The 25,612-nt window shown below is 35.2% G+C and overlaps 1 protein-coding gene across 2 annotated transcripts in view; it reads left to right on the plus strand.

Annotated features, from left to right (window-relative positions):
• Positions 1-12,223: 12,223 nt before the first annotated feature.
• Positions 12,224-25,612, plus strand: part of GRID2 (glutamate ionotropic receptor delta type subunit 2) — a 1,483,500-nt gene continuing 1,470,111 nt past the window's right edge. For both annotated transcript variants that reach the window (XM_004756063.3, XM_004756062.2), the window contains exon 1: positions 12,224-12,742. In XM_004756063.3, coding sequence (XP_004756120.1) covers positions 12,655-12,742 — 88 coding nt within the window. In that variant the 5' untranslated portion in view covers positions 12,224-12,654. The remainder of the gene's footprint in view (positions 12,743-25,612) is intronic.

The following is a 25,612-nucleotide window of genomic DNA, read 5'->3' on the forward strand; positions in this document are numbered from 1 at the left end:
CTTTTATTTTACTTTAGATGTCTATTGGATCTTTAGTAATTCTCCTCTTAGGTGCTGAACATTTGTAATGTGCGCCTTTGCTTTTTTTCTTTATCAGCGTGGCTAGTTGATTACCAGTTTTACTGATTTTTTTTCAAAGAATAAGCTTTTAGGTTTTTGATTTCCATTTTTAAAAATTTCATACATTTCATCCTTTTTGTTTGTTTTATTATTATGCTCTTCCTTCTACTTGTTATGGTTTTAATCTGCTTTTTTCCCTTGTATATTAAGATAAAAGCTCAGATTATTTATGTAATGCCATTCTCACTTTTTTAATGCTCTAAGTTTCAGCATAGACAATGCTTTAGCTTTGTCCCACAAATTTTGATATCTTATATATTCATTTTTATATATTTATATATTCATTTTATTAGATTAAAATTTTTCATAATTTATCTGTCTTCTTTGATTCATAAGTGTTCTGAAGTTTTTAATTTTCAAATATATTAAAATTTCCCGATATTATTTTTTAATTGATTTCTACCATAATTTCTATGACTTAGTACGTTGAAGTTTGTGTTTTGACCTAGAATACTTTCTGTCTTGGTGAATCTTCCTGAGGCACTAGAAAAGAATGTATATTTTGCACTTATAGAGGAGAATGTTCTAAATGTCATTTAAGTCAGTTTGATTGAGGTCTCTGTTCTTACTTATTTCTGTTTACTGCTTCTATTGAAAGCTATGTTGAATCTACAACTATAATTGTGGATTTCTTTGCTTCTCTTTTTAATTATATTGGGTTTTGTTTAATGCATTTTGAAATCCTATTGTCAGATTTGTACAAATTTGCATTCATTATGTCTGCTTAAAGAATAAATTCTTTGTTATCATGTAATGTTATTTATCACTGGTTTAAAGTCCTTTTTCTGAAGTCTACATTTTCTAATATTAATATAACTACTTCAGCTTTCTTTTGATTAATACTTGTATGTTTTACTTTTTCTATCCTTTTTTTTTAATCTATCTATACTGAAATATTCAAAGTGTGTTTCTTACAGATAGCAGCATTTAGTGAAACTTGTTTTCTTATCCCATTGAACAATTTCAACCTTTTGTTTAATCATTTGTGTTTAATTCAGAAATTACATTAATTTCTTTTTAATTTTTCCATAATTGAATCATTATGTTTTATAAATTATGTTTAATGTAATTATTAATGTGGTGGATTTTACTTTTACTAATTTTTCTCTTTGTCTTTTCAGTTCATTGTCCCTTTTTTCTCCTGTTCCCTGCCTTTTGTCTGCTTAAATATTTTTTAAGATTATGTTTTATCTCCCATTTTAGCTTATTAGTTGTATCTCTTAAAACTGCCTTATTGATTGTTTTTCATTTATAATATTATATTTAACTTATCACAATATGCCTTGAAAATATTGTATATTAAGCTTTCATTTCCACCCTTCTATCTTTTGTGCTACTTTTGTTATACATTTTACTCCTACATTGGTCATAAATTTTACAATAACCTGCTATCATTTTTACTTGAAATAGTCAATTGTCTATTAAGAGATTACAAAGGAGAAAGAAATGAAACATTTATATTTACTTTATTTTACTATTTCTGGTGCTTTTCTTTTCATAAATCCAAATTTCTATTTATATCATACATCTTCATCCTAATGATCTACCTTTAAGATTTCTTATAATGGAGTTATTTCTTTTTTTTTAATTTTTAAAAAAGACTTGCTTAATTTTATAAAAAGGAAGAGAGACTGTGCTCACATGCCCAAATGGGAGGGGGCAGAGGGAAAGAATTTTCAAGGAGACTCCGTACTGAGCATGGAGGCCAATAATGGGCTTGATCTCACAATCAATGAGACTGTGACCTGAGCTGAAACCAAAAGTTGGAGGCTCAACCCACTGAGCCACCCAGGTGCCCCTCTGTAATGGGAGTTTTATGGAAATAAATTCTATTAGCTTTTGTTTGACAAGTCTTTATTTCATCTTCAATTTTGAAAGATTTTGCTGGGCTTAATATTTTAATTGATCAATTTTTTTTAAGTACTTTTCAGATGTCTCCCATTGTCTTCTAATTTGCACAGTTTTTGATGGGAAGTATGACTTAATTCTTTATTCCTTTGTATGCAATGTTTTCCCATTTTTCCTCCAGTTGCTTTCAAGATTGGTTCTATATTTTTGTTTTTCTGTTTAACTATGACATGTTTTTTAAAGTACTTTTTATGTTTTTACTTTTTAAATACGTTGCTTCGAATTTTCTGAGATTTTTGATCTTTGGTATATTGTCTTTCATTATATTGGAAATTTATCCTTTATGTTCGTTCCTAGTATTACTTGTTCCTCGTTCTCTTTATTTTCCTCTTTAAATCAAAGCACACATGTTAGACCATTTGATATTATTCATATCTCCTAGTTATTCTGGTATTTTTTTCTTTTTATTCCTTTTTCTCTTTATGTTTCATTTAGAGTATTTTATACCAACCTACTTTTAACTTCACAAATCTCTTGCTCATATATATTAAGACTGTCATAGTAATTCTTCATCTCAGATATCATGGGTTTTTGGGGGGTGGGAAAGATTTTATTTAACTCAATTTAACAGTTTCCATTTTTGTTGAAATTCCTCATGTGTGTTCTTCACCTTTACCACAATATCCTTCACCACTATATATAGTGGTGATATATCACCACTATATCATCACTGACTGATAGTTTCAACATTTGTGTAATTTCTCAATCTGCTTTGTTGATTGTTTTATCTCTGGACTGTAGCTTTTTCTTTCTTGATATTTTGTCTTTTTGAATGAATACTGAACACTGTCAATTGAAGAACAATAGGAAGAGGTGAAGAGTATTGAGTATTGAGTAATGAATACAACTCTTCCATTACAATGATAGTGAATATTGGGTTTTGTTTATATTGTTGTCCTTTGAATTTCTTCAGTGGTGGGATGTCTGAACTACATGATTAGGGTGAGCCTTGTAGTGCTAGAAGATTTTTCTCAGTTTTTCTGCTTTATTCTCAGTCTTTAGAATCTCTTGCACAACTGTCAAATACTGGGTCTCTCTCCACACTCCTTTTTCTCAACTAGTGGTAACCTTCTTTTCCTTATTACTTAATGCTAGGTTCATGGTGGGGGCAGAGAGTGAGTTTTTGCTTCTTCTTGCATAAGCTTGGTCTTAGACAATACCTGTGTGCCCAAGCATCAGGAAGGGGGTCCTTGTTATCATTCTTGACCTTCTTATCTGGATGACAGACATATTCAGACTTATATCTGGAGGTTCTTAAATAGGGGAGATAACATTTTGCCTCTCCTTATCCCAGCAATAAGACATCTCTGCTTTATACAGGCACAGGATTTTGACCCATAAAGGTTTTTTTTTATTCCTTTATGGGCAGACAATCTTGATCCATCACTCTACCGGAAGTAGTGATATTTTCTTGTTTTCTGGTGTCAAGAAGGAAAGTTTATTGGAAATTCCCCAGAAGTTGATGAGTTCTGCTTTATGAACCATTGAATCTTTGCCTGGTCCCTAGTTATAATACAAACTGCTGTCCTTCCCTCAGCAGCTTAAAGCACTTTTTCTTCCTAATGAGAAAGGTCCAGGGGAATGGGCTACATTTTGAGATTTACTCCATCTCCGCAAAGCCTGTTAGAGTTACAGGGTATATCTGGTGTCCTGCTCTAGTCTCATTCTTTCCCATGACCACCCCAAGCAGATTTGTAGAAAAGAGCTTGAGTTCATGCGAGTGCCCCTTGTGTCTGCTACTCTGAGTTATTCTAAACTCTTATGCTATCCCACATTTATTTAATAGGAATCTATTAAAATTTTTGCTAATTTCTTTTTACTTGCTACTGTGGTGGCCAGTTTTTTCTCTGTGCTCTATAAAAGTGAAGAAGTTTTGGGTCCTGTCTCCTATTAGAGGTGCTTGTCAGTCTTTGGAACTTCATTTACTTTGTTATCTCACTACCTTAGCTCTCTGATGGGTCAAGGAAAGTTGTATTTTTATAGAACATACAGTATTTTTTAGTTGTCAGGATCAGAGTAATGTTCTCCTTTGGCTTTCTACATCCTAAGAAGAATTGTAAATCTATAAAGCATTTTTAGTTTTAGTTATTCATTTATTTATTTTTTTTTTAAGATTTTATTTATTTATTTGACAGACAGAGATCACAAGTAGGCAGAGTCAGGCAGAGAGAGAGAGGGAGGGAGGCAGGCTCCCTGCTGAGCAGAGAGCCAGATGTGGGGCTCGATCCCAGGACCCTGAGATCACGACCTGAGCCGAAGGCAGAGGCTTTAACCGACTGAGCCACCCAGGCATCCCTAGTTATTCATTTATTTTTAAGTAGACTCCACACCCAGCATGGTCCCTAATGTAGGGCTTTAACTCATAACCCTGAGAGCAAGACCTGAGCTGAGATCAAGAATCAGACTCTTAATCAACTGAGCCACCCAGGCACCCCTAAAGCATTTTTTTAAAGAAAAGAAAACATGTGGGTCATATATTTTCCTTCATCATAGAAGTTCAAAACGGGTACAGAAAATACAGATCAAAACAAGATCTCTCCTCAGATATGACATTCCAACCTACTGATTTGTAATTTGACTAATATAAACATCTACAAATAGAAGAGGAAAAAATGGCAAAAATCATTTGGGATATAGAAAATGGATTGCAACAGTGTAATAAATGTTGCTCCTTCTGTCTATAAAAAAAGGAAATTGGTGGTTACATAAATTTGGGATATTTTGGGGTGAACAAGGATTGATAATTTGCTTCCTAGAGGACTTCTCCATGTTTTTAATGTAAATGTACACCATGGATCTCTTGGAGAAAAAAAGTCTATCCAGCAATTTGCAATCTGATGTGACCATTAAATCTGGCTTTTTTTTTTTAATACAACAAAACAAAGTATTCCATAGAATGCAATGTAAAAAATGCTGGTTTAGATATTTCTAATGGCATAGGAATTTTAAACCTTTTTAATATTGTCTCATTTTTAAAACTTTGATGTTATCATGTCTAGTATTTTATTTTATTTACTTTATTATTTTATTTTAATTTTTAGATGGCTTTTATTTATATTTATATTTATTTTATTATTTTATTACTTTTTTATTTAATTAAAAATTTTTTATGTCTAATATTTTACAGTTCGACTCTAGATGAAATTTTTAAAATCTAAAAAAGCAGGAAAATGTAAAAAAAGGTAAAAAAACAAAGCGCATACAGTATGATTAGTTTTATATTAGCCAACTTTAGAGAAATTCTATGAGATCTAATATAAACTTTAGTTTAGTTGTTTTTTTTTTTCTCCTTCCTTTCATTCTTTTCAGTCAGATAAACCATACTGGAAATAAGTCAAATTAAATCTGGGCGGAGACTCACATTTGGGCTTTTGTTGCTGAGATAATTCTTACTGTTAACTTCCAAAGAACTCTTTCAAAACACCTTCCATTTTCTCTACATCAGATAAACCTTGTGTTGTAAGCAATAAGACTGATAAATAGGTGAAATAATCTCATGACCAGACCACTTTGACATCTCAGTAATCTATTTATTTTGGAGTGAGTCAAGATGTTTGGCTTATACTGCATGAGTAATATTCTACAATTTTTTTTTTCATTTTATCCTTTCATTCACTCACTAGTTAATTCATTTATTCATAATTATTTGAACTTAAGTTTGCTACCAATTTTCAGGACGAATGAGGAATAAGAAATTTATTATGTTTTGTATCTATACTGAATTTTTACCCTACCCACTAAGAAGTAAATGTAAATGTTTATGGATTTATATTACACTTTGAAAACTCTAAAGCAAATGTGTGTGTATGTATGTGTAGGTAGATGACTGAATATTAACCAAGCTTTTGTTTCTCCTTTTAACTTTTCCCTAAGATATCTGCTGCTACAAAAACAATATTTTAAACTAAAATGTATAGTTTGTTTTGCAGCATATTGCACACACACACACTTTATATTTTTTATTTATGCGCCTAGTAAAATATGTTTCAATAGTAACAGTTAATTTCAATAATTAAATGGTTAATCATGGGAAGATAACAAAATCTTATTTTTAAAGGTCAAATGATAATTGATATTCACTGTAATTTGTATCATGCATTTTTTTTGTGCTTTTGACCTATTTGTTAGACATTTGCCTGAAATGATATGCCACACCAGGAGGATCAATTATAAATTAGTAGACAATATCTTTATTGCATGGCCAAGAATAGTTCCTTAACTCAAGATATACAAAATATATATATATATATTTTCTGTAGGGAAAGAAAATAGTTATATTAAGCTCATTTTAAAAACTGTAGTATTTAATCTGAAACTTGAGGTACATAATATCATCATGTCCTAATTACTCATTATCATAGGATTGAGTGGAATATTACTAAAGATTGTTCTACTTATATTTAACTCTTAAGTAACTGATAAAATTGGAGATGTAAATAAAGCAGATATTATAAAAACATAATAATAGATATTATTCCTACGTGTAAGTTTCAGAAAAAATAAAATTTCAGAAAATCAACTTACCTAAGAAATTACTTAAAATATCAAGTTTGCTTAAATATAGTCGTTTGACTACCATGAGTTAATAATACTCTGGTAAACTGTTAAGTATTGAGACATTAAAAAAGTAAGCTGATTAAATCTACATCAAGCATGGCTGCCATCTTGTGGGGACAGGATATAATGTAGTGAGGGGCCAATCTCAAAGTGCCCCTGTTGAGTTTTAAGTCATTATTTTACCTCTATCCACCACATGCTTGATTTTTATTAACATTCTACTTAGAATTTCACATCAACACCAGACAGAAGAGATAAGAAATCTAAACTAAAATTGGTGCTCTGATATATATATCTAATTTTTGTTCTTAAAACTTCAGGGTAAAACAGGTAATGAGGATTAAAGAATACACTTATTATGATGAGCACTGAGTAATGTATAGAATTGTTGTATCACTATATTGTACAACGGAAACTAATATAACACTGTATGTTAACTATACTGGAATTAAAATTTAAAAAAAACTTAAAAAATTTCAATATCATGGCTAATGTAGGGATAGCGGAAAAGCTTTGAAATTTAAAGTTTTGACTTGCATTAACTTTAGTAGTAAATTAAGTTTGATAGAGTTCTAATATTAACAAAAAACCCCTTGTTAACAATCTATTCACAGAATTTGTTGGAATGTCTATCTCATTGAGTAAGAAGAAAACATGACATTACTCGGACAGAGCCTTGCAGATTTAGGGAAGTTGTTGAAAGGGAGGAAGGGATTAAGAGTTTAATGTGGAAGGAAAGAAGGAGGGCAAGAAGCATGGAAGGAAGGAAGGGCTGGAGGGCAGAACCACGGAGGGAAGGTGGGGAGAAAGGAAGGATCACCTGTTCTCAAGCACAACATTTACAGTAGTGTCACAGATAACATAGTTTGACAAAGCAGAAAGTGGTGGGTCACTGCAAGGTTGATCTACCCCACCCTGTGCAAAAAAGAACATGGTATACCCAATGTGAATATGTTACATAGAATGTATGATTTAATGATTTTCTTGAAGCATATTTAAAAGTCCAAAAATTGTGTTTTCTAAATTTGAGTTTTTCAACAAATGTCAGTACAACTTTTGTGACTCAATTTCTCATTCTCTTCCAGAAAACCATGCATTGAATAAGGGAAACCCTAAAGTCCCATTGAACTTTGAACTTTTTTGACTGCTAAGTATAAAATTGCCTTTTCAACTGCTAAAGCAAAAAGAATTTTTACTTCTGCAAATGAACATCTCAATTATAAATTTACAGCCATAATTTGTTATTGCCTGTATATGCAGGTAGTCAGTCATTGTAAGCTCATAGTTTTCCTTTCATAGTCATATTAATTAAAGTTCCAGTATACTTAGAATCTGTAATACTAATGATACAATTGTAGCAAAGTAGAACTGATGATCAAAATGCATTACATTCCATTTTTTCTCTGCTATTCTTTTCAAAGTTGTTTTCACCCTAATTTTCAAGTAAGCTATCCATAAATTTATAGAGTTTTAATTAAAACAAAATATATCTCTTGATTCACTGAATATTACTGACTTTCTTTAAAACTGACTAATGTAAGTTGAGTTACTACCATTGTAACATTCAGTGAGCAGCTGGTTTTTAAATTAGACATTGGTATTCCCAATATTTGTTTAGAGTAAAAATGAAAGAATTATATATCCCAGGGATGTCCATTACATTGCTTTCTTTCCACAAAGTACGTTGAACATGATTAAAGGAGATGGCATATGCCCTCCAAAAATGAAAATTAATAGTTTCCCAAAGTCTATACTTCCATAAAAAAAATCATTATTCTTTACATCTTTAAACTGCTAGGATTATCTACCACTTCTTGAAATTACAGTAGTCTCCCTTATCCACAGGGCATATGTTTGAAGATCCACAGTGGGTATCTGAAACCACGGCTAGTACTGAACCTTATATATACTTAAGATTATTGCTATACATACATACCTATGATAAAGCTTAGACAATAAATTAGGCACAGTATGAGATTAATAATAATAATAAAATAGAGCTATTATAACAATATACTATAATAAAGGGTATATGAATGCAGTCCCTTTCTTTCTCAAAATTCCTTATTGTACTGTACTCACCTTTTTACTAATGATGACATAACATGATAAAATGCCTACATGATGAGATGAGGTGACATGAATGACATAAACAATGTGACGAAGCATTAGGCTGCTGTTGATCTTCTCATGATACAAAAGGATGATCATCAGGTTCCAGGCCATGGTTGACTTCGAGTAACTGAAACTACAGAAAGCAAAACTGTAGATAAGGGGGGGATTACTGTATTGATCTTCATAACACAACTCATGCCTGAATTGAATTGACACTTTCCACATACAAAGAAGAAATTCATGACTCATGGTTCCCTTAAATTTTTATTCTAAAAATTAATCATTGGTATAAAATTTTCATGAATGGAGGCTATTTTTTCCACAAAGAAATATGCTGGAATGCCAAAGTTTTGAATTTCAGTGCAGCAAGTCAGATGTATCAGCCATTTCCGTATGATAATGCTTGAATTAAAGCTAATTAGACTAATAGATGGCCTTCATAAGAAGCTTATATGTAAGTACAACCAGTGAATTTATTTTTTCTTCTATGGAATTTAACATCTAACTTATACATTAAAAAATTTTGCATCCACCTAACCTAAGTAAACTAATTTTGTATCCATCTAATTATATCACAATATGAAATTTTCTAAAATAGTAGGAAATATGGTTAACACATAATTTAAAAATGTGTTTAAACTCATATTTCATATAAAAATCACTAATTAGGGCTTATTTGTAAAGAAATTATTTCAACAGTTTAAAAAATGATTGACATTTTTAAATTTAAAATTAATAAACCACGTTTTGCTTCAATTCTGCATTAACTTGGTATTACTTTTAGAAAGCTGTATCTCGTGGCACTATTATCACTTCTGAATGTCAGGAATGTGCGTTTTGATGCCTTTATGGTTTTTGTGATGTGTGACGCAGACTCTTATAAATGTCTGAATATTGTGACAGTAGTTCTGGAGTATAGCTACACATTAGAGTTGTATTCAAAGAGTTTAAAACATATTGGTCAGACCCCAAATCCCAGAGATTTTGATTCAATTAGCCTGAAGTGACCTTTTTTCAAAGCTTTTGAGGTTATTCCAAAGTGAAGTTACCTTTGAGAACCAATAAATGGGAGGATTTTGGAATAATGAAAATATTTTGCTCATAATACTCCAGAACAGATTTCCAAGATGGAAGATAATATGAACTGAATATATTTAGCTATTTCCAGGAGTGACATTTATTAAGCCAGGACTGAGCCAGCTAATGTTTTGAAGTTCTTCCTAGTTCTTTGATTCTAACATATTATAGTGTTCTTTCCATGTTAATGGTTATTTCACATTTTTTTTTCTTCCTAGAGCACATAGTGACTCATCAATTTTTTAAATACCCTTGTGAATAATATAATAGAAGCAAGCTATGGAGAGATACATCCATTCTTTCAAAAACTTCATTATCTGTAACAACAAAATATGATCCCTGAAATCACAACAGAACTCTTTAAAAAGTAAAATGACATCAACAACATTAATACAATCAAATTGAGTACATGTATACTGATAGGAAAAATAAAGGAATGATCAAAATTGAGACAAATTAATCAGTAATGGCTTCTTGGAAGCACTGATTTATGCCAGATTCAGAAGGAAATGATGAAATCCAAGTCAACAAAGGAGCTCTATGTAAAATGCTTCAGTGAATAAAACATGAATAAGCTATGGTCCTGACTCTCAGGGCACTGATGATCTAATTCAGAAGCAGTCCCATCTAACTCTAATATAAAGGTAGAGTGTGCTATGAGAACACAGAAAAAGGGTGGATTTATTCCATATTAAAGAACTGGACAGTACATCATGGGTAAAATTTGAATTAAGCCTTGAAGTGGCAGAGCAGAGTTGTTGGAAGAGTAAACAGATACCTTCCAACAGAATTATTGACCTAAGTAACAATATGGCAGCACAGTTTCTGGAATGCGCAGGGAAAAAGTACACAAGAAGAACGAAAGAAGGCATTTCACAGAGGTGAGAAAGTATAACTGTGTTTGGAGAAATACTAGCCCAATTCACCATGCCAGAAAGTCTTAAGAAGAAAAGAGGTTTTCTAAGTATGAAAGCAAGGGAGGGCTCTGAAAGGTTGCTTAAGGAGTTTGATACCCACACCTTCCAAATAGCAACATTTCCAAAGGATTCCAATTATAACTGAAATAATCAGGTCTATTAATATCTGGCCTCAACTAGTTATTTGGTTTTGTTAACAAACCTCCAGTCTGAAGTGGGGTCAGACTGAATATAAGATATTCATTGCAAGAAAGGAAGTCACAATTGTTAGGATTATATTTCAAGGAATAAGTATGCCAAAAATCCTTTCATTCTGGGATGGGGACGTTGTCATTCAGTACTTTTTTCAGCTCTTTTCATGGAGAAACAACCAACTTCCTCATTCTGAATTTATATCCATAGGTCCATTGTTAGAGCTACTCAATGTAATATTTGGATCAAATGTTTCACTGAAGCACGTATTTTACTTAATTATTATTTTTTTAAAAAAATTTCACGTTCTTCTTTATCCTTTCTCTATCCTGATTGCCTAAAAATACTCTGGAGAGAGAGAGAGAAAAAAAAATCACTGTATAAAAAATAATTAGCACGTCCTCTCCTTTTTTGACTTTATAATTGAAATCTCATTAAAAGCTTTCTAGGTCTCTTTTTCCCTTAGCGACCAGGTGTCCCTAATTTGTTTTTATCCAATGTGACTAATTCCAGGCAAAGACTAGAAAAAGTCTGATACCTGTTGGAGAATAGCAGTAACAAGGTTAAATAAGTGGGGTGGCTTTATCAGGTTGCCTTTAACCTTCTAAAAAAAAAAAACAAAACAAAATACAACACAACCAAAAAGCTTCAACGTTTTTTGTTTTTGTTTTTTTTCCCCCCCTTTGGAGCCTTGCCTTTTTCTCAGTCCCAGTTGAAGATTCCAAGGGAAATGAGAGCACTATTTTGTTTCTCCCTTGTATTGCAGATAGGGGGAGGAGGTGGTTATTAGAGAGAGGCTCTTCCTCCCTCGGTTCCCCCTCTCTCCGCCTGACAGCACCGCTCTCTCGCGGGCTCGCTCGTTCTCCTAGGTGATCCATTTCTAGGCAACGTGGGGCTAGTGCTGAAGCTGCCAGGCTCGCTCCTTGCTCGCTTCCTGCATCCCGCCAGGCGAACCGCTCCAAAAGCATCCTGCAGCCCGCAGGCTTCCCTCCGCCGGCCCGGCCCCGCTGCTCGCGCCCGGCGCAACTCCCCCGCCACCGCGCCCGAGCGAACCGGCTCCCGGGGCCCGCCTCGCCGAGCTCAGCTCCCCGCCTCGCGCAGAAAAGGAATTTTCTCTGCATTACTATCTGCATTACCTTGAAGTTCACTTTTACTACCCCTCTTGGAGAGGGCTTTTTTCCCTTCCCTGTTGGAATCTGGCTGCTCCGCTTGGAATCTCCTAATCTTTCCTTTCCACTTAGATTTTATTTTGGCAGCGAGGACAAGTGATTCTCTGCGGGCCGTTGGGGCGGGGGTGGGGGGGGCGCCTTTTTTTTTTTTTTTTGGGTTGGGGGAGGGGGAGGGGAACATCCGGCGTGTGTGTGTGTTGGGGGGGGTGGTCTGTTGGAAGTTGCGGCGGCGCTGGGACTGGAGACCCGCGGCCCCAGCGCAGCGATGGGGATGGTCTGAGCTCCAGCCTCTCCCCCTGCCCGAGAGCAGCCGAGGCTGGATACATTTTTTAAAAGCCAAACTGCAAACAACTCTGGCGATGCCAAAATTCCCCTCCAAGTGACACGGCTTTGCGAAGGAGGTTTCCTCAGGCTGGGCTCCTTATTCGCTCTGCCTTCATCAACGACGATTAAAGGCTTTGCTCTGGCAATAGGAATTTAGAAAAAAAGAAAAAAGCTGCGCTAAACTCTATCGTGACCTCAAACTCTTCGGACGGGTTTTTAAAAAAAATATATATCGAAAGAGAAACCATCCTGAAAGAGATTCAGCATAGGAGGAGATGGAAGTTTTCCCCTTGCTCTTGGTTTTGTCCGTCTGGTGGTCTCGAACCTGGGACTTGGCGAATGCGGATTCAATCATTCACATCGGTAAGAACGAGCAGGTGTTGCCTGTGGGTACTTCTAACGTCTGGGTTCGCGAATGTTTCCCTTTGCCTCCCCCTCTCCGCCCTCTGTGTGGTTTCACTGGCGCTGGCTCCGGTTTATTGCCCCTTCCCGCTAACCTTCCCTTACACTTGTTCAGTTTTCTGGCAGGATGTGGATGCTCGCACCTTGACTTGGGCCGTTGTTTCGCGGTGAATCTTGGAGTGTTTGCTGGATGCGTGGGGGTCTCGAGTTTACCTCAGTTGTGCGTGTGTGCCGGGAAGTGCGGGGAGTGGGTGGGTTCTAAGTGTGTGGGGAAAGGAAGTTTAATCGACTCTACCTTCCATATTCTTTCCCGGATGTACATTTGCTCCATTAAAATATATATATATATCTTAGGGGAAAGAAGAGGTGTGCATGTCACCTGTGAGGCGAAAACTGGGGTGAGAGGTGGGGGGAGCTCCCTTCGGATCGAACAGGTGGTTTTGCAACGTGAGCGGGCTGCGTTAGCCGCAGCGTTGTGCGATGGTGACGGGGTGCTGGCTGCGCCCCCAGCCTCCTTTCCCTCTTCCCGTCCTCTTGGCTTTGCAGTACTCGCGCAGAGTCGCCGCGACGGTGGCGGGAGGGGCTGGCGGCGGTGTAGCCGAGGACGGGGAGCCGCGCGCCTCGCTGCTTCGCACACTCCTCCGGCCTGGCGCGGCGGCGAGACTGGCCCCGGGGCGCACGAGAAGCGCGGGGCGCGCTGGCCGCCCTCGTGGGCTGCCAGGCAGACACCTGCCTCGCCTTGTCTCGCGGGCAACTCTGAGTTGCCGCGCGAGGCCGAGAGGAAAGGCGTTTGGGCTCCGGCCGGGCGGCCTGACTCCAAGAAGGACGCCGAGCCGGTTCGGAGATGTTCGTGGCCCCACCTATTGGCAACCAGACGGGCCGGGACTGGCCGCGGCTGGCGCGGGCGGGGGCGGAGGCGGGTGGGGGCCGCGCGTCATTATCATGCACAGCGCTCGCAGCTTCAGGCTCCAACTCTTCTCACTTGCTAATCCGTAAGAGCCGAGTGGAGACGGGCTCCTGCAGCCTTTTCTGCGTTAATGCGACGATTTCCTTTTCGGAAATTTCGCGTCCGCGGGCCAGTAAGGTTCATTTACTGGGATGAAGAGAGGCCCCTCTTGGGGAATTTTTCTGGGCACGGGACTTTGATCTGTCCACACGGCTTGATGTTCTTCAAATTGAAGCGACAGATGGGTCGCAGCATCCCCTCCTTTCGTCCCCCTGCCCCTCCCCTGCTCAACACACACACACACACGCGCGCGCGCGCACACACACCCACCCCACAGAGTCCTAGAAGGGAACCTGCTTCAGGTGGCTCTTGTGCCTGCCCAAGCGAGGGGCTTATGTCTGGTGTGTGCCTCCACAGCGGCCAGCCCCTTAGCTCCAGGGGACTCCTCGGTCTCAGAGGCTGTCTTTGTAAACATGTCTGCCATTCTCTGTCATTTATATCAATAGAACCATACATGTCTCTGTATAAGGGGTAATGAGGTCAGGATTCTAAACCTTGCACTTAGGCATTAATTAAGCACTAGAGAGCTTGACTGCTAGATCACGTTTTGCCTGGGGGCTAACAGGGCCTGTGGGTTCAGAACTTTTCAGGGAGAAATTATGGCCTCATTGAGGGGTTCAGTAATGTTCTGATAGAATTCAGAAGCGAACCATGTTCTCTTAAAGAAATGACATACATCTATGTCCAGTTATAAATGACTGGAACAGGATGTATATATATATAATGTGGTAACTTTACATTCGTTTTATGATTAGGGATTTCTGCCGTAGGCTCTTCATCGCTCAGGAGATAAGGCTTGTGGATAAATGCTCATTTTGTTGCTTATTCTGTGGTCCACATGATAAATATATCATTTGCAAACACCTACAGCTCTTGCTGTCCTTTATCAGCTGACTACTATTTTGCAATGTAGTCTGAGTTTGTTTCTAAATAGAATACAACGGTTGTATTTTTTCCTTTGCATTCTGTTTGTCAATGTGACATGGTTTACTTATTTATAACCAGACCAAAAAAAAAAAAAGGTAACTGTGTACAAATTACAGATTTCTTCAGATAGTAAGTTGTATGCATGAACTGTGTATATCCTATTAAAAGGAACACTTACCAGACAATTTACTTGAATGCAGTTAGTACATAAGGCAAGAGGATTAGCTTCTTTTACAGGCTACCTAATATTGCCATGAACGCGAGCAAATTGACAATTGCTTCAGATTCTTCATATCTTTTATAATATACTGATAAATATTATTCCCAAATTAAAGAAAATGACCAAGACTAATTTGAGTGCATGTCAGAGGTTCAAAGCCTCTCCTGCTTCCACCTCTCATCCCAGCCGAAGTATAATAAATTCAAAACTAAATGCCCATTCTAAAGTTTTAAACCATCAGTTACTATTCATTGAATCAGTTTACCTGGTTGACTAGCAAGGAGAATTAATTGTCTTCAGGAGGTGATTGCTTTCATTTAAATATTTAATGGGAGAAATATGCTTATGGCAAATGTATTATTTTAGGATTTAAGGGATGAATGTGATGAAACTGAAGGGAAAGTTAATATTTCAGCTCTAGAGTTACAAGGAGATAGGCAGAAATGAAAGGTCTTTCTAGCCTCATGTAGTGTGGGTTCATGTAGAACGTAGCTGCAGTATGCAGTTCAAGCAACCTGGAAGCTAAAAAAGACCTGCTCTGTTTCTTTAAATACTGAATCCTTTTAGCATTGAACAGAATTATATATATGAAAACTCTCTCCATTCTTGTTTCTTTTTTTTTTTTTCCGTGCAGGTAGTTTTTAAAAGTCAATTATAATATTTTAAACTCTAATGTATTTTATTAAACACATGAACTCACTAGAATGATGAAATATATCATAATATTTAAACTTCAGTGATTGAAGTGGCAGTGTATTTATTTTCAGTAAAAAATGCACTAATATCATACATAATTACTTCTGTTAAATCACATTTTAAAGATATTTGATAATTGCATATATTTGTTTAAAGCACATGTACACACATAATATTTAGAAATGAATCACCTCAATTGTGATATTCTTCCCCCCTCCCCAAAGAAAGGTCTTTTGACATATAAAAACTGCAATTTCAAATTATGCTTTTACTTTGAGCCTGTGCATTGATTGAGTAATTTCATCAGACCCACATTACTTGATTGCTTAGAAGTTTCCTAATGATCTGCATGCTGTAGGAAGAACCAAAAAATCGTGAGTGGAATGGCAATGATACTGTGTTTTATGAGGCTATTCAAAAGTCGCTCTGATTTATGTAGCTAGAAAGCTCGAAAGTCTTTGAGATTATCCACGCTGACTGCTATTTTCTTCATACATCAGTCGTTCCACACTCTTTACTCCCTAAACACAACAGGAGTGTAGAGCACTGCTTTAATTAAGCAGGGATTAGGTGGCATTTCCAGTCAACTGCACAGTTTGTGTTTTGCCTCAAATCTAATATGGAGGATCTCATGTTTTAACAGTTTAATGTATGCTCATTTCTTTATCTGGTTCCTGTGCTCACAGAACTGATTGAAATGAGCTACCCTCAGTTATATATCTCTACAAGGATATTCTCAAACAGTGTGGTCACATATTACTGAAATCACTCACAGGTTTTTCTTGTTATCAGTCATAGTAAAATACTTTATGCCAGCAGGGAATAGAAACAAACCATTTATTTATGTTTTTCTTCTAAGCACATGATACTTTATCCTTTGAGATCATAGTCATTAACTATGATTGGTTTGAGAAGCCTAAAACAATGTGCAGAATATTTTCATCGTGAGAAAGTTCAAATTAAAGTATAAAACTGGTGGGTGAATAAAATGTCCACATTAAAAATAGTAATAGATGGCAGATTTAAAGCAATAGTTTTCATGATTTCTGCACTGAGGACAGTTTTCTCAAATATAGAATGTAAAAGTATTTTCAGAAAATGTACTGTGTCTTACACCAAAATATTTCTTTTCCAGCTCTTTACATAATATGTATTGAGTATGATAGCCCCCAGGAGTCATTAAGGACTCCTTGTACATATAAGATATCTCAATGATTTGAATTATACCTTTATTATTTACAATGGTTGTTTGCTTCCTAAGTTATGGATAGCATATAGTGTAAACTTCTGGAATATATATACAAGTAGTTTCTGAATTTAAAATAAGGGTGCACTTTACTATTATTCTTTTCTGTATCATTAATACAGTTATTTGAAGCATAATTCAGATGTGCATTAAGTTAGACAGTGTTATTAATCAACAGTATCAACTATGACATGACTAATAAGCCATTACACCAAGGACCTTTGCTTTCTATTCCAAGTGAAGTGTACACCCAGTAAATATCTCCTATAAATTTTAATTCAAATAAGAATAAAAATCAAGGTGATTAACTTTAGACTTTTTAAAACAATAGAAACCAGTTGAAATTGTTAGGAGTAATGAAAGAGGCATTATATTTAATTCAATTCCTAAGGCTTAGTTTATCATATTGTAATTTTGTCTCAAAGGGTATTGTAATTTTAAAACCATACTCTCTAATCTGGAAGTCTTCCACCCTGCCCCCTTCCTTCATTTGCTTGTGTTATATTACTGTTACAAAGTAAAGTGTTTGGTATTGCTTTTAGATTTTCATAATATTTCAGATTATTGTCAGACAACATTTTGGTGTGTAGTCATACTTACACAGTTTTACCACAAACATAATGTTTATTAGAAAATACATTTATGGCCTATAAAGATAGCTTTGCCATTAGGTGTCACTGCATTCTGAGCTGTTCCTTTGTAGTCCTACTTGAAAACCACATGAGGGATGTATTTTTTTAATTCTCTGAAAAAAATACCATTCAGTGAGGTGATGCTGTAAGATACAGGTGGTTTTATTTTCAAACCAGAATAGGAAATATTATCCCTGTCTCTTATGCTTACAAAAATGTAGTTCTAGTATATATCAACACTCTCTATTCTCCAGGTAGATAAGATTCCTAGATCTAATGATGTAAATTTTTCACAAATTTAAAATACAACAGAAATATATCCTTTAATACATATTCTGTGTGCAAAAATCTAAGATACCAAAAATGCTAGAAATGTGCTTATTACTGCTGGCATAAGCAAATTAATGGATGTGGTTTATTAAGCTATTTCTTAACTGTGGTAGTTCTTATTCATGGAGCTCTTGGGTACCAAACTAAATGTTTGTAATGTGAAACACATATGCACAGAGCTATGAAAAAAATGTAGGCACAAATACAGATATATTTTAAAACAATGTCATCCATTGAGTTTTGTGCATGATTATATATGTTTTCAGATGATTTTGGCCTGATGAGTATTAAGTTTTATGTAGTGTTAACAGTTTCTTCCAAATATATACAACTACTACCACTATTAGTCCCGTTGGGTTTTTGTGGTAATTTATACTTTTATAACTAGTATCTATGATCACTTAGTAATTTTCTGTTTATTTCATTTTTTTAAAGAGGCAATATGCTTCCTTCGAGCATATCCCATTAGAAGACTAATGGAGATAAACTTAGGTCAACTTTAATCTGATAATTCATTTTAATATCTGCAAATCCACATAGTTAGAGAATGCAGTACGAGCTTAAATGAATTAACATTTTGTCATATTATTTTAGACCTTATCTTGCACCAATATTAATTATAATATATTAGAATAGTGTATTAAGAACTTAGTGTAAAATTAAGTGATCAGATGGATATCTAAATGATAAGGGAAAATACTAAAGTAATTCTAGGATTGATTACATGGGTGTTTGTGGATTTAAGTAATTTATATTGGTGACTTTTAACATTTGGGTGTGGACACAAATTTCAGATGAGTGTGAATTACATGGGGGGATGTTAAGACATAGTAAAAATATTCTAGATTGGAATTTTAAGGGTTTGGGGTTAAGTACCAATTTTATCAATGGCTAACTGAGCAAAATTGGAAAGTTATTCTTTTTTTTTTAAATAAGATTTATTTATTTTAGTGGGGAGAGAGAGAGAAAGAGTGTGTGCAACTGGGAAGAGGGGAGGAGGGGCAGAGGGAGAGGGAGAGAGATCTGCAGGTAGATTCCCTACTGAATGCAGAGCCCCATGTGGGGCTCAGTCCTGGGACCCTTAGGTCATGACCTGACCCAAAATCAAGAGTTCCTTGCTTAACCGACTGAACCCAGGCATCCTGGAAAGTTAGTTTCTTTAGTCTTCATTTATTATCAATGCTAATAGAAGATTTAGACTAATTTTCACTTAAGCTCTAAAATTATGTGAAGTAAAATGAAAACATATTCCTACATTTGAGGAACTGGGAGAAAATATACAGCAAGTCTGGTTCATATAGCTATACTTAAGGTTCAAAGTGAATTTAAAAGAAGAAAATACCAGAGGAATTAAATGGAGCATAAAACCTTAATCACTCAAACTAAAATGAAATTTTTTTCAGTATGAACAAGAAATGTACATAATATATTTATCAGATATTCTAGGTAACTGCAATATCAGACTGAGAGAACTGGATTTGTTAATTTTTTGTTTCAGGTATTCTTTTTGTTTTGTCTAGTGTTGATACTAAGGTGTTCCATTCAGTGCTGCTCTTAAACCACAATGCTTGTGCTTATTAAGGCTGCTGGACTGATGAGTAGTCTTATGTTCTAACTAGCATAGACTACAATAGCCTTTAGAATTTGCAAACTCAAAGCACACCAGGAATATTTGCGTATATTTGATATCCCTCAAAGGTATAGAGTATAAAGGAAATAGCCAGTGTTTCTTTGGTGTTTTCATAATTTTGGATTCCTGCTCTAGGTGTTCTGACTTTAACCCTATTGTTGTCCATCAAGTGGTTACCAGTTTGAAGCTGAGGCGTGGTTGATCCACTGAAAGCTTCCTTGAGTGAACAGAGGGAAGCCCAGAGGCAAGCACAAGAAGCTTAGTATCAAAAGGCCTCCCTGTGTGTGTTAAATTTTAGATCAATCTGTAGTCAAGTTTCTTATTAACAAATCTTTTCACTCATAAAAAAGATTAAGTAATTAACTATATTAAAATAGAAATTCTTACACTTTTCTCTATCCCCAAATAATTCAAAGTACTATTTTAAAAACAAATTATTTTATTGGCCTAAGTACCTGATTTTTTCTGAAATAACCTTAAATAAGACATTTGCATCATTGTCAAAATCATTATAAATCTAGAAGTTAATATTCCTGAAACTACATGGTAAGGTCGGCATTACTACCAACATGTATGTGTGCTAATTGGGAGAATGTTCTTTCATTCAGGAAACACTTATGCTGAACCTAGTCTCTAAGGAGTACTGTTTTTAGGCTCTGGATTTAAAATACTGAACAAGTAAGCTATGTCTCTGTATTTAAGGAACTCAGTTCTCATGGGAGAGGCAAAAACCAGATAAACTATGTTATAATGTCAAGTAGTGGTAAATTTTGTGAACAAAAATGAATGGCAGTTGAACAAAATTTGCTATTTTGAATTTGGTGCTTTGGTTAGGTACTCTCTGAAGAGGTGATTGTCAGAACAGAGACTTGACTCAAAGAAAGGAAGTAAAACACGTGGGGATCTGATATCAGAGGGCACAGCAAAGGTAAAGGCCATGGAATAAGACAGTAAGGAATCATTTGTTTAAGGAACATCTTGAAAGTCAACACGGAATGTATATGGCGTTTATTACTGAGCAAAGCAGAAGTGGAAAGAAATAAGGTATGGAGGATCCTGTAGGGACTTTATAGGTCGTGGTGAGATATTTAGGTCTCCCAGGTATATAAGGAGCCTACTGGGGGATTGAGATAAAACATGTGATATGAAATGGTCTATATTTTAGTAAGATAATCTACTCTGGGTGGACTGGTTGGGGTACAGATATGAAAATAAGTTTGAGGATAGTGAATTGGAATAAGCTGGTAGCTAAAGTAGATGAGTAGTTGTCAGATTGTGGATATATTTTAACAATAGGAGAAAAAGGATTTTCTGATGGATTGCTTGGCTAGAAGAAATCCAGAGGGAGTAAAGAGGCTTCCAAGATCTTTTACTTGAAAAAGTGGATGAAATATGTTACTATTAACTAAAATTGGGAACATGGGACAATGAGTAAGTTTTAGATAGAAATCAGAATTTGCATTTATTAAATTTGATGTTCCTATTAAACATCAAATTTCAGGATTTAATTAGGTTGGCAGTTGTTTATATGAGTTTGAAATTTAGGGGGGATTTAGGGATTTGAGCTGTACATTTGGAATGCATCATTTTAGATACGGTCTTCAAAGCTATAAGAGGGGTAGCTCATTTAAGGAATAATCATGTAGAGAAAACTCCAACACTGCCATGGGACATTCTAAAATGTTGAGGTCAGGGAGACTAAAGAGGATCCAGGAAAAGAGGAAGATGAGTGGCGTGTGAGAAAGAAAACGTAGTCTGTGATGTTTTGGAAGCTAAGTAAGGAAAGTATTTCAAGGAGGAAATGAAAAACCTTGTCAAATTCTGTGGATGAAAATTGTTGAGGATAAACATGACTTTGACAAAAGTGTTTTCAGTGGACTGGAAGCGACACAATACTGATTGGGGAGGATTTGAAGATTTAATGGGACTTGAGGAACTCTCAGTTTTTCTGTGAGGGAGAACAAGGAAGTGGTGGGGGTGGGAATATGAGATAAAAAGTCGGCTTTTTTTTTTTTTTTAAAGGTCGGTGTTGAGATATGTAAGGTAATTTTTAAGTTTCAAGTATAAGAACATTTTCAGTTAGAGGATTTAAAGTAAATTTTCTTTTTATTCAAATCTATTGGATTGCTGAGTTTGGATAGTAAGTGTTTGAATAGTACTGTTTTATTTTTTGTTTGTTTGCCTGTCCTTGTTGCTTTTTGTTTTGTTCTGTAATCTGGGACCAAGTGAAACTGGGCTAGTGCCAGTGGATTAGAGAAGTTTAGATGTTCTCTCTGAAATGGACTCTATTTGTTGTTCTGCTTTTGTGCTTCATTTAATTTCCCAGATCAGCTCTGAAATTTAGGTAGAAATTTTTTACCTGAAATTATGAGTGGATTATACCTTAAGGCGTATTGGTGTACCATTATATATAGAACCAACATTTAGTCTTTTAGTAATATGTTAATTTTAAGAACACATGATATTCCTATATGATAAATGGTATCAGAATAGTATGAAATCCTCTTGTTACAGTAGATATGTTTGAATTGATTATAGGTTTCCTCTAAGCAAATTCTAGTATATATTTGATATACTTAAAAAATCACTTGGGACACTTTTTAAAAAAATACAGTTATTTCATAAGGCAATGCATATCATTGCCACATAGAAATTAAATAAATGAAGGAGATTCATATGATATTAATTTTCAGTGACACCTTTAAGTATTTCCTTTTATGGAACTTTCACTTCTATTTGTGCTATACTGTAGCTGACAGATCTTTAGTCATAGGTGAAAATGAGGAAAGGAAATGTTCTAAATTTTCTAACCTCAAAATTAAGCCTTCTGAAAATGAACCTTAGTTCTCTCATTGGTCTTCTGTTAATACACATATAAGTCATGTGTATTTCATTTGTCTGCAGCTAAAACAAGAATATTTGTGTAAAAATAAGAATGCCAAGAGCAGGTTAATTATATTTGCCTGTGTTCTTTGTCATTTCCAGTGCTATTTGCTCCATAAAACTATTTTGTCTTATTGAGACAATGTAATATGAATGTCACATGTTGTTTCTGCTTGGTTACATCTATTAATTAATGTATAAACATGGAATACATGAATAGTGAGGAGATAGAAATCCTGTGGTTTGAGCACAGCAATGACTGATTTAAAAAAAGCAAGCTGTGTATGGCTGGAGCCAAGGAACATAATTAATGAAATCTATAACATCAAAAGTTATTTTAAACTTGCTAGTTCGTAACTTCCTGGGGTGGGGAAATAGTGTTTAGCAGATTTAAATACAAATTTAAGTTTAACGGCCACATAAAATTGGTGGAGGTGCTTAGTGTACTTAACCGTGATACCATTAAAATGACATGCCCCACAACCAACACCTTTTAGATTGGCTTATCATCTTAAAAGCCAAAGGCCAGGTAATATCTTAGGAGTTAAACTCCTAAGAGAGTCAGTCCTATTTTTTCTGTTGCATGTAGCTTAAATTGAATTAAAACCTAGAAGACTGATTCTTTCTTCTGAAAATCTCCACAATCTGACAACAGAGAAAATTGTTGGAAGTATAGTGGCAATTATGATCTTGTTTTTCAGTGTCTAATTTCTTCTTTGTGGCTTCTATAAACAGCAATAACAGAACATTTTTTTTTAAAGAAATGCCAGAAATTCTTACATAGCCCAAAGGATGTAAGGTTTTTGTGAAAACCATTATAAATTTCTTATTAACAAAATTATTGAAAAAGTGTTTAACACATCAGTAGTGTGGTGGTGAGTCAAACAGAGACTTGAGAAGGATTGGATTACTCTTCAGTTTCCTGACGGTGTTTTTGGATACTTTTTATAATTCATTATTTTCAAGCTGAGAAATCATGATCTAGATCACTATCTCACATTGTAGAAAATATACTTTTAGGGTATATGAAAACCATAACATTTGACCTTTTTTTTTAAATTCAAAAAATGCTTATTGAGTACCTAAGATGTCCTCAGTTGATCACAAAGCTATTCACATAAGACACATTTACTATCCTTTAAAAACTTTTATATATATCTGCCTTCTGAGATCATATTGTCATATTTGGAAGCTGAAGTAGAGCAATTCAGGACTCACAGTTGGATGGGTATGTTCTACTAGGGCATGGGAGATTGTAATAATTCAACAAATGCCATTTTTATGGTGCCCCTAAAATGCCATAAAACAAGCATATATTTCAGGTAAAAATATCAATGGGATAGGGAGATTACCTCTTATAGAAGTTGTTAATTTATAATAAAACTTTCTCAGAGTCATCTTTCTGATGGTTGTTCCTTCATGTTACACTTATAGACTAGAAAGTCAGTGCAGTTATGCTCTAGCAAGTGCTGAGGGTAAGTCTCTGCCATGTTCCTTTTTTTCTCTTACTCTTTTCATTTTTTTCTTCTATAGATTCTGGTAGTTGTGCTCTGAGGTCAAGTAAAGGACGACATAGCTTTAAGATCCAGTTATTCTGTAATTAAAAATAACGAGTTCCTTTTTAAATTTAATGGGACATATCAGATGATTCCACCAAGCATGGTATGGAGAAATTAAATTACATTTTCTTTTTTTCTTTACTTTTGAACCTACTAGTATATTACTGTTTCATGTTACTAATCTGTACTTTGTTCCGGGTATATAAAACATCAATAAAAATGACAGTTTTATACCTGAGCAAACAAAAGGGGGAAATTACCTCACAGAAAAAGTAAAATTAGTTGCTTTTACAAACAGAATAAGGACTGTTGGGAAAACATTTTTATACCAACTTTTAATTATGTAAGTATAATTGAGACTAGGACAAACAACACAAACTAGAAAAGAAGGCATAATTCAAAAACTGACCATTTTCTCCACAAGAGCCCTTGTTGTGGTTGATGAATAGTTAATAAATAGCAAAACTGGCTGCTCTTATTTTTTTCTTTTTCTTTTTCCTGTCTTCCCTTTAGTGGCAATGCTAATGAGCAGTGAATGGCCAAAAGCAAGGAAGAAGGAGCAAAGCAAAGGGTTTTAGATAATCTATAAACCGGAAAATCAGCCCCTGAATGCTCATATGCACAGGCTTGCTGAGAAGAAATAGTTTATTTTCTGAAAATATTGCCCAGATACTGAAGATAGAACTTGCTTTTGGCTGCTGGGCTTGTAAGAGGAGTGATGGTTCCAGGCCACCAAAAAGAAATACTCTGAATAATACAGGCTAATGGCAGAATGAAGAATATTTTGTGAAAAGAGTATCCTTCAGGGGAGATGCTGCTGACATCCGGGACCTCTGTGATTAGCTCACTTCCATGTGTCATGTCTGTGGTGATTTTTTTTTAAAGGAAATATACGGATTTCAGCTATACCTTTTAAACACTTTAGGTAAATGTGTAAAAATGTGTTGGGTTGACATTCCTATCAATATGCATTGTGTACTGAGCATCTACATTGTATATTCCCAGTTGGCTTCCAGCTATTGCTATATTATATACAATAAGGGAAAATTTGAACAGTGCACTTTTAGAAAGAAGCTGTGAAGCACACTGCAACGGTAAATACAAAAGTCTGCTTAGTGGTTAATTGAGATGAAAAGTGGGAAGGAAGGAAGGTGATGTGATTGAGGAGAGGTGCATGGTTTCAACACTATTATTGATGTCTTATTGAGCTGAGTGGTTGTTACACAAATGTTGATTTCATATATACATTCCTATGTGTATATAAATAATATCTATACATTTATATACATATTTGTAAGTGCTGATGTATCTGCTGTCGTGTCTTCTCACTGAGAAATCTACTTGTTCAGTTTTACCATGGTTAGGGAATTAAGTTTTTCTTTAGACCCAATTCACCATATAATGTGGCTCAGTCTTTAACACTCTTTGGAGAAGATGAGAATATTTACAACATGCCAGGATCATAAAATGGCAAATCAGAGAATAATTCAGAAAAACTTCTGAATTATTCAGGCATGGATAGCACTCTCTGTGATGGATTCTATAAGCAGGTCACCTTCTCTACCACTGAAGACCTTTTCTTTGAGTCTCTGTTGTCTTTTTAGTTTGGTCAAGGAGTACCCTGACCTCAAATGAGAGAAAAGAAGGGAAAGAGTGCACAGAAGGTTAATGCTATGAGACATCGCTTGTAGTATTCCATGCT

Source organism: Mustela putorius, unplaced genomic scaffold (assembly GCF_011764305.1).
Source record: "Mustela putorius furo isolate JIRA1106 unplaced genomic scaffold, ASM1176430v1.1 tig00003871_pilon_pilon_pilon, whole genome shotgun sequence".
NCBI lineage: Eukaryota > Metazoa > Chordata > Mammalia > Carnivora > Mustelidae > Mustela > Mustela putorius.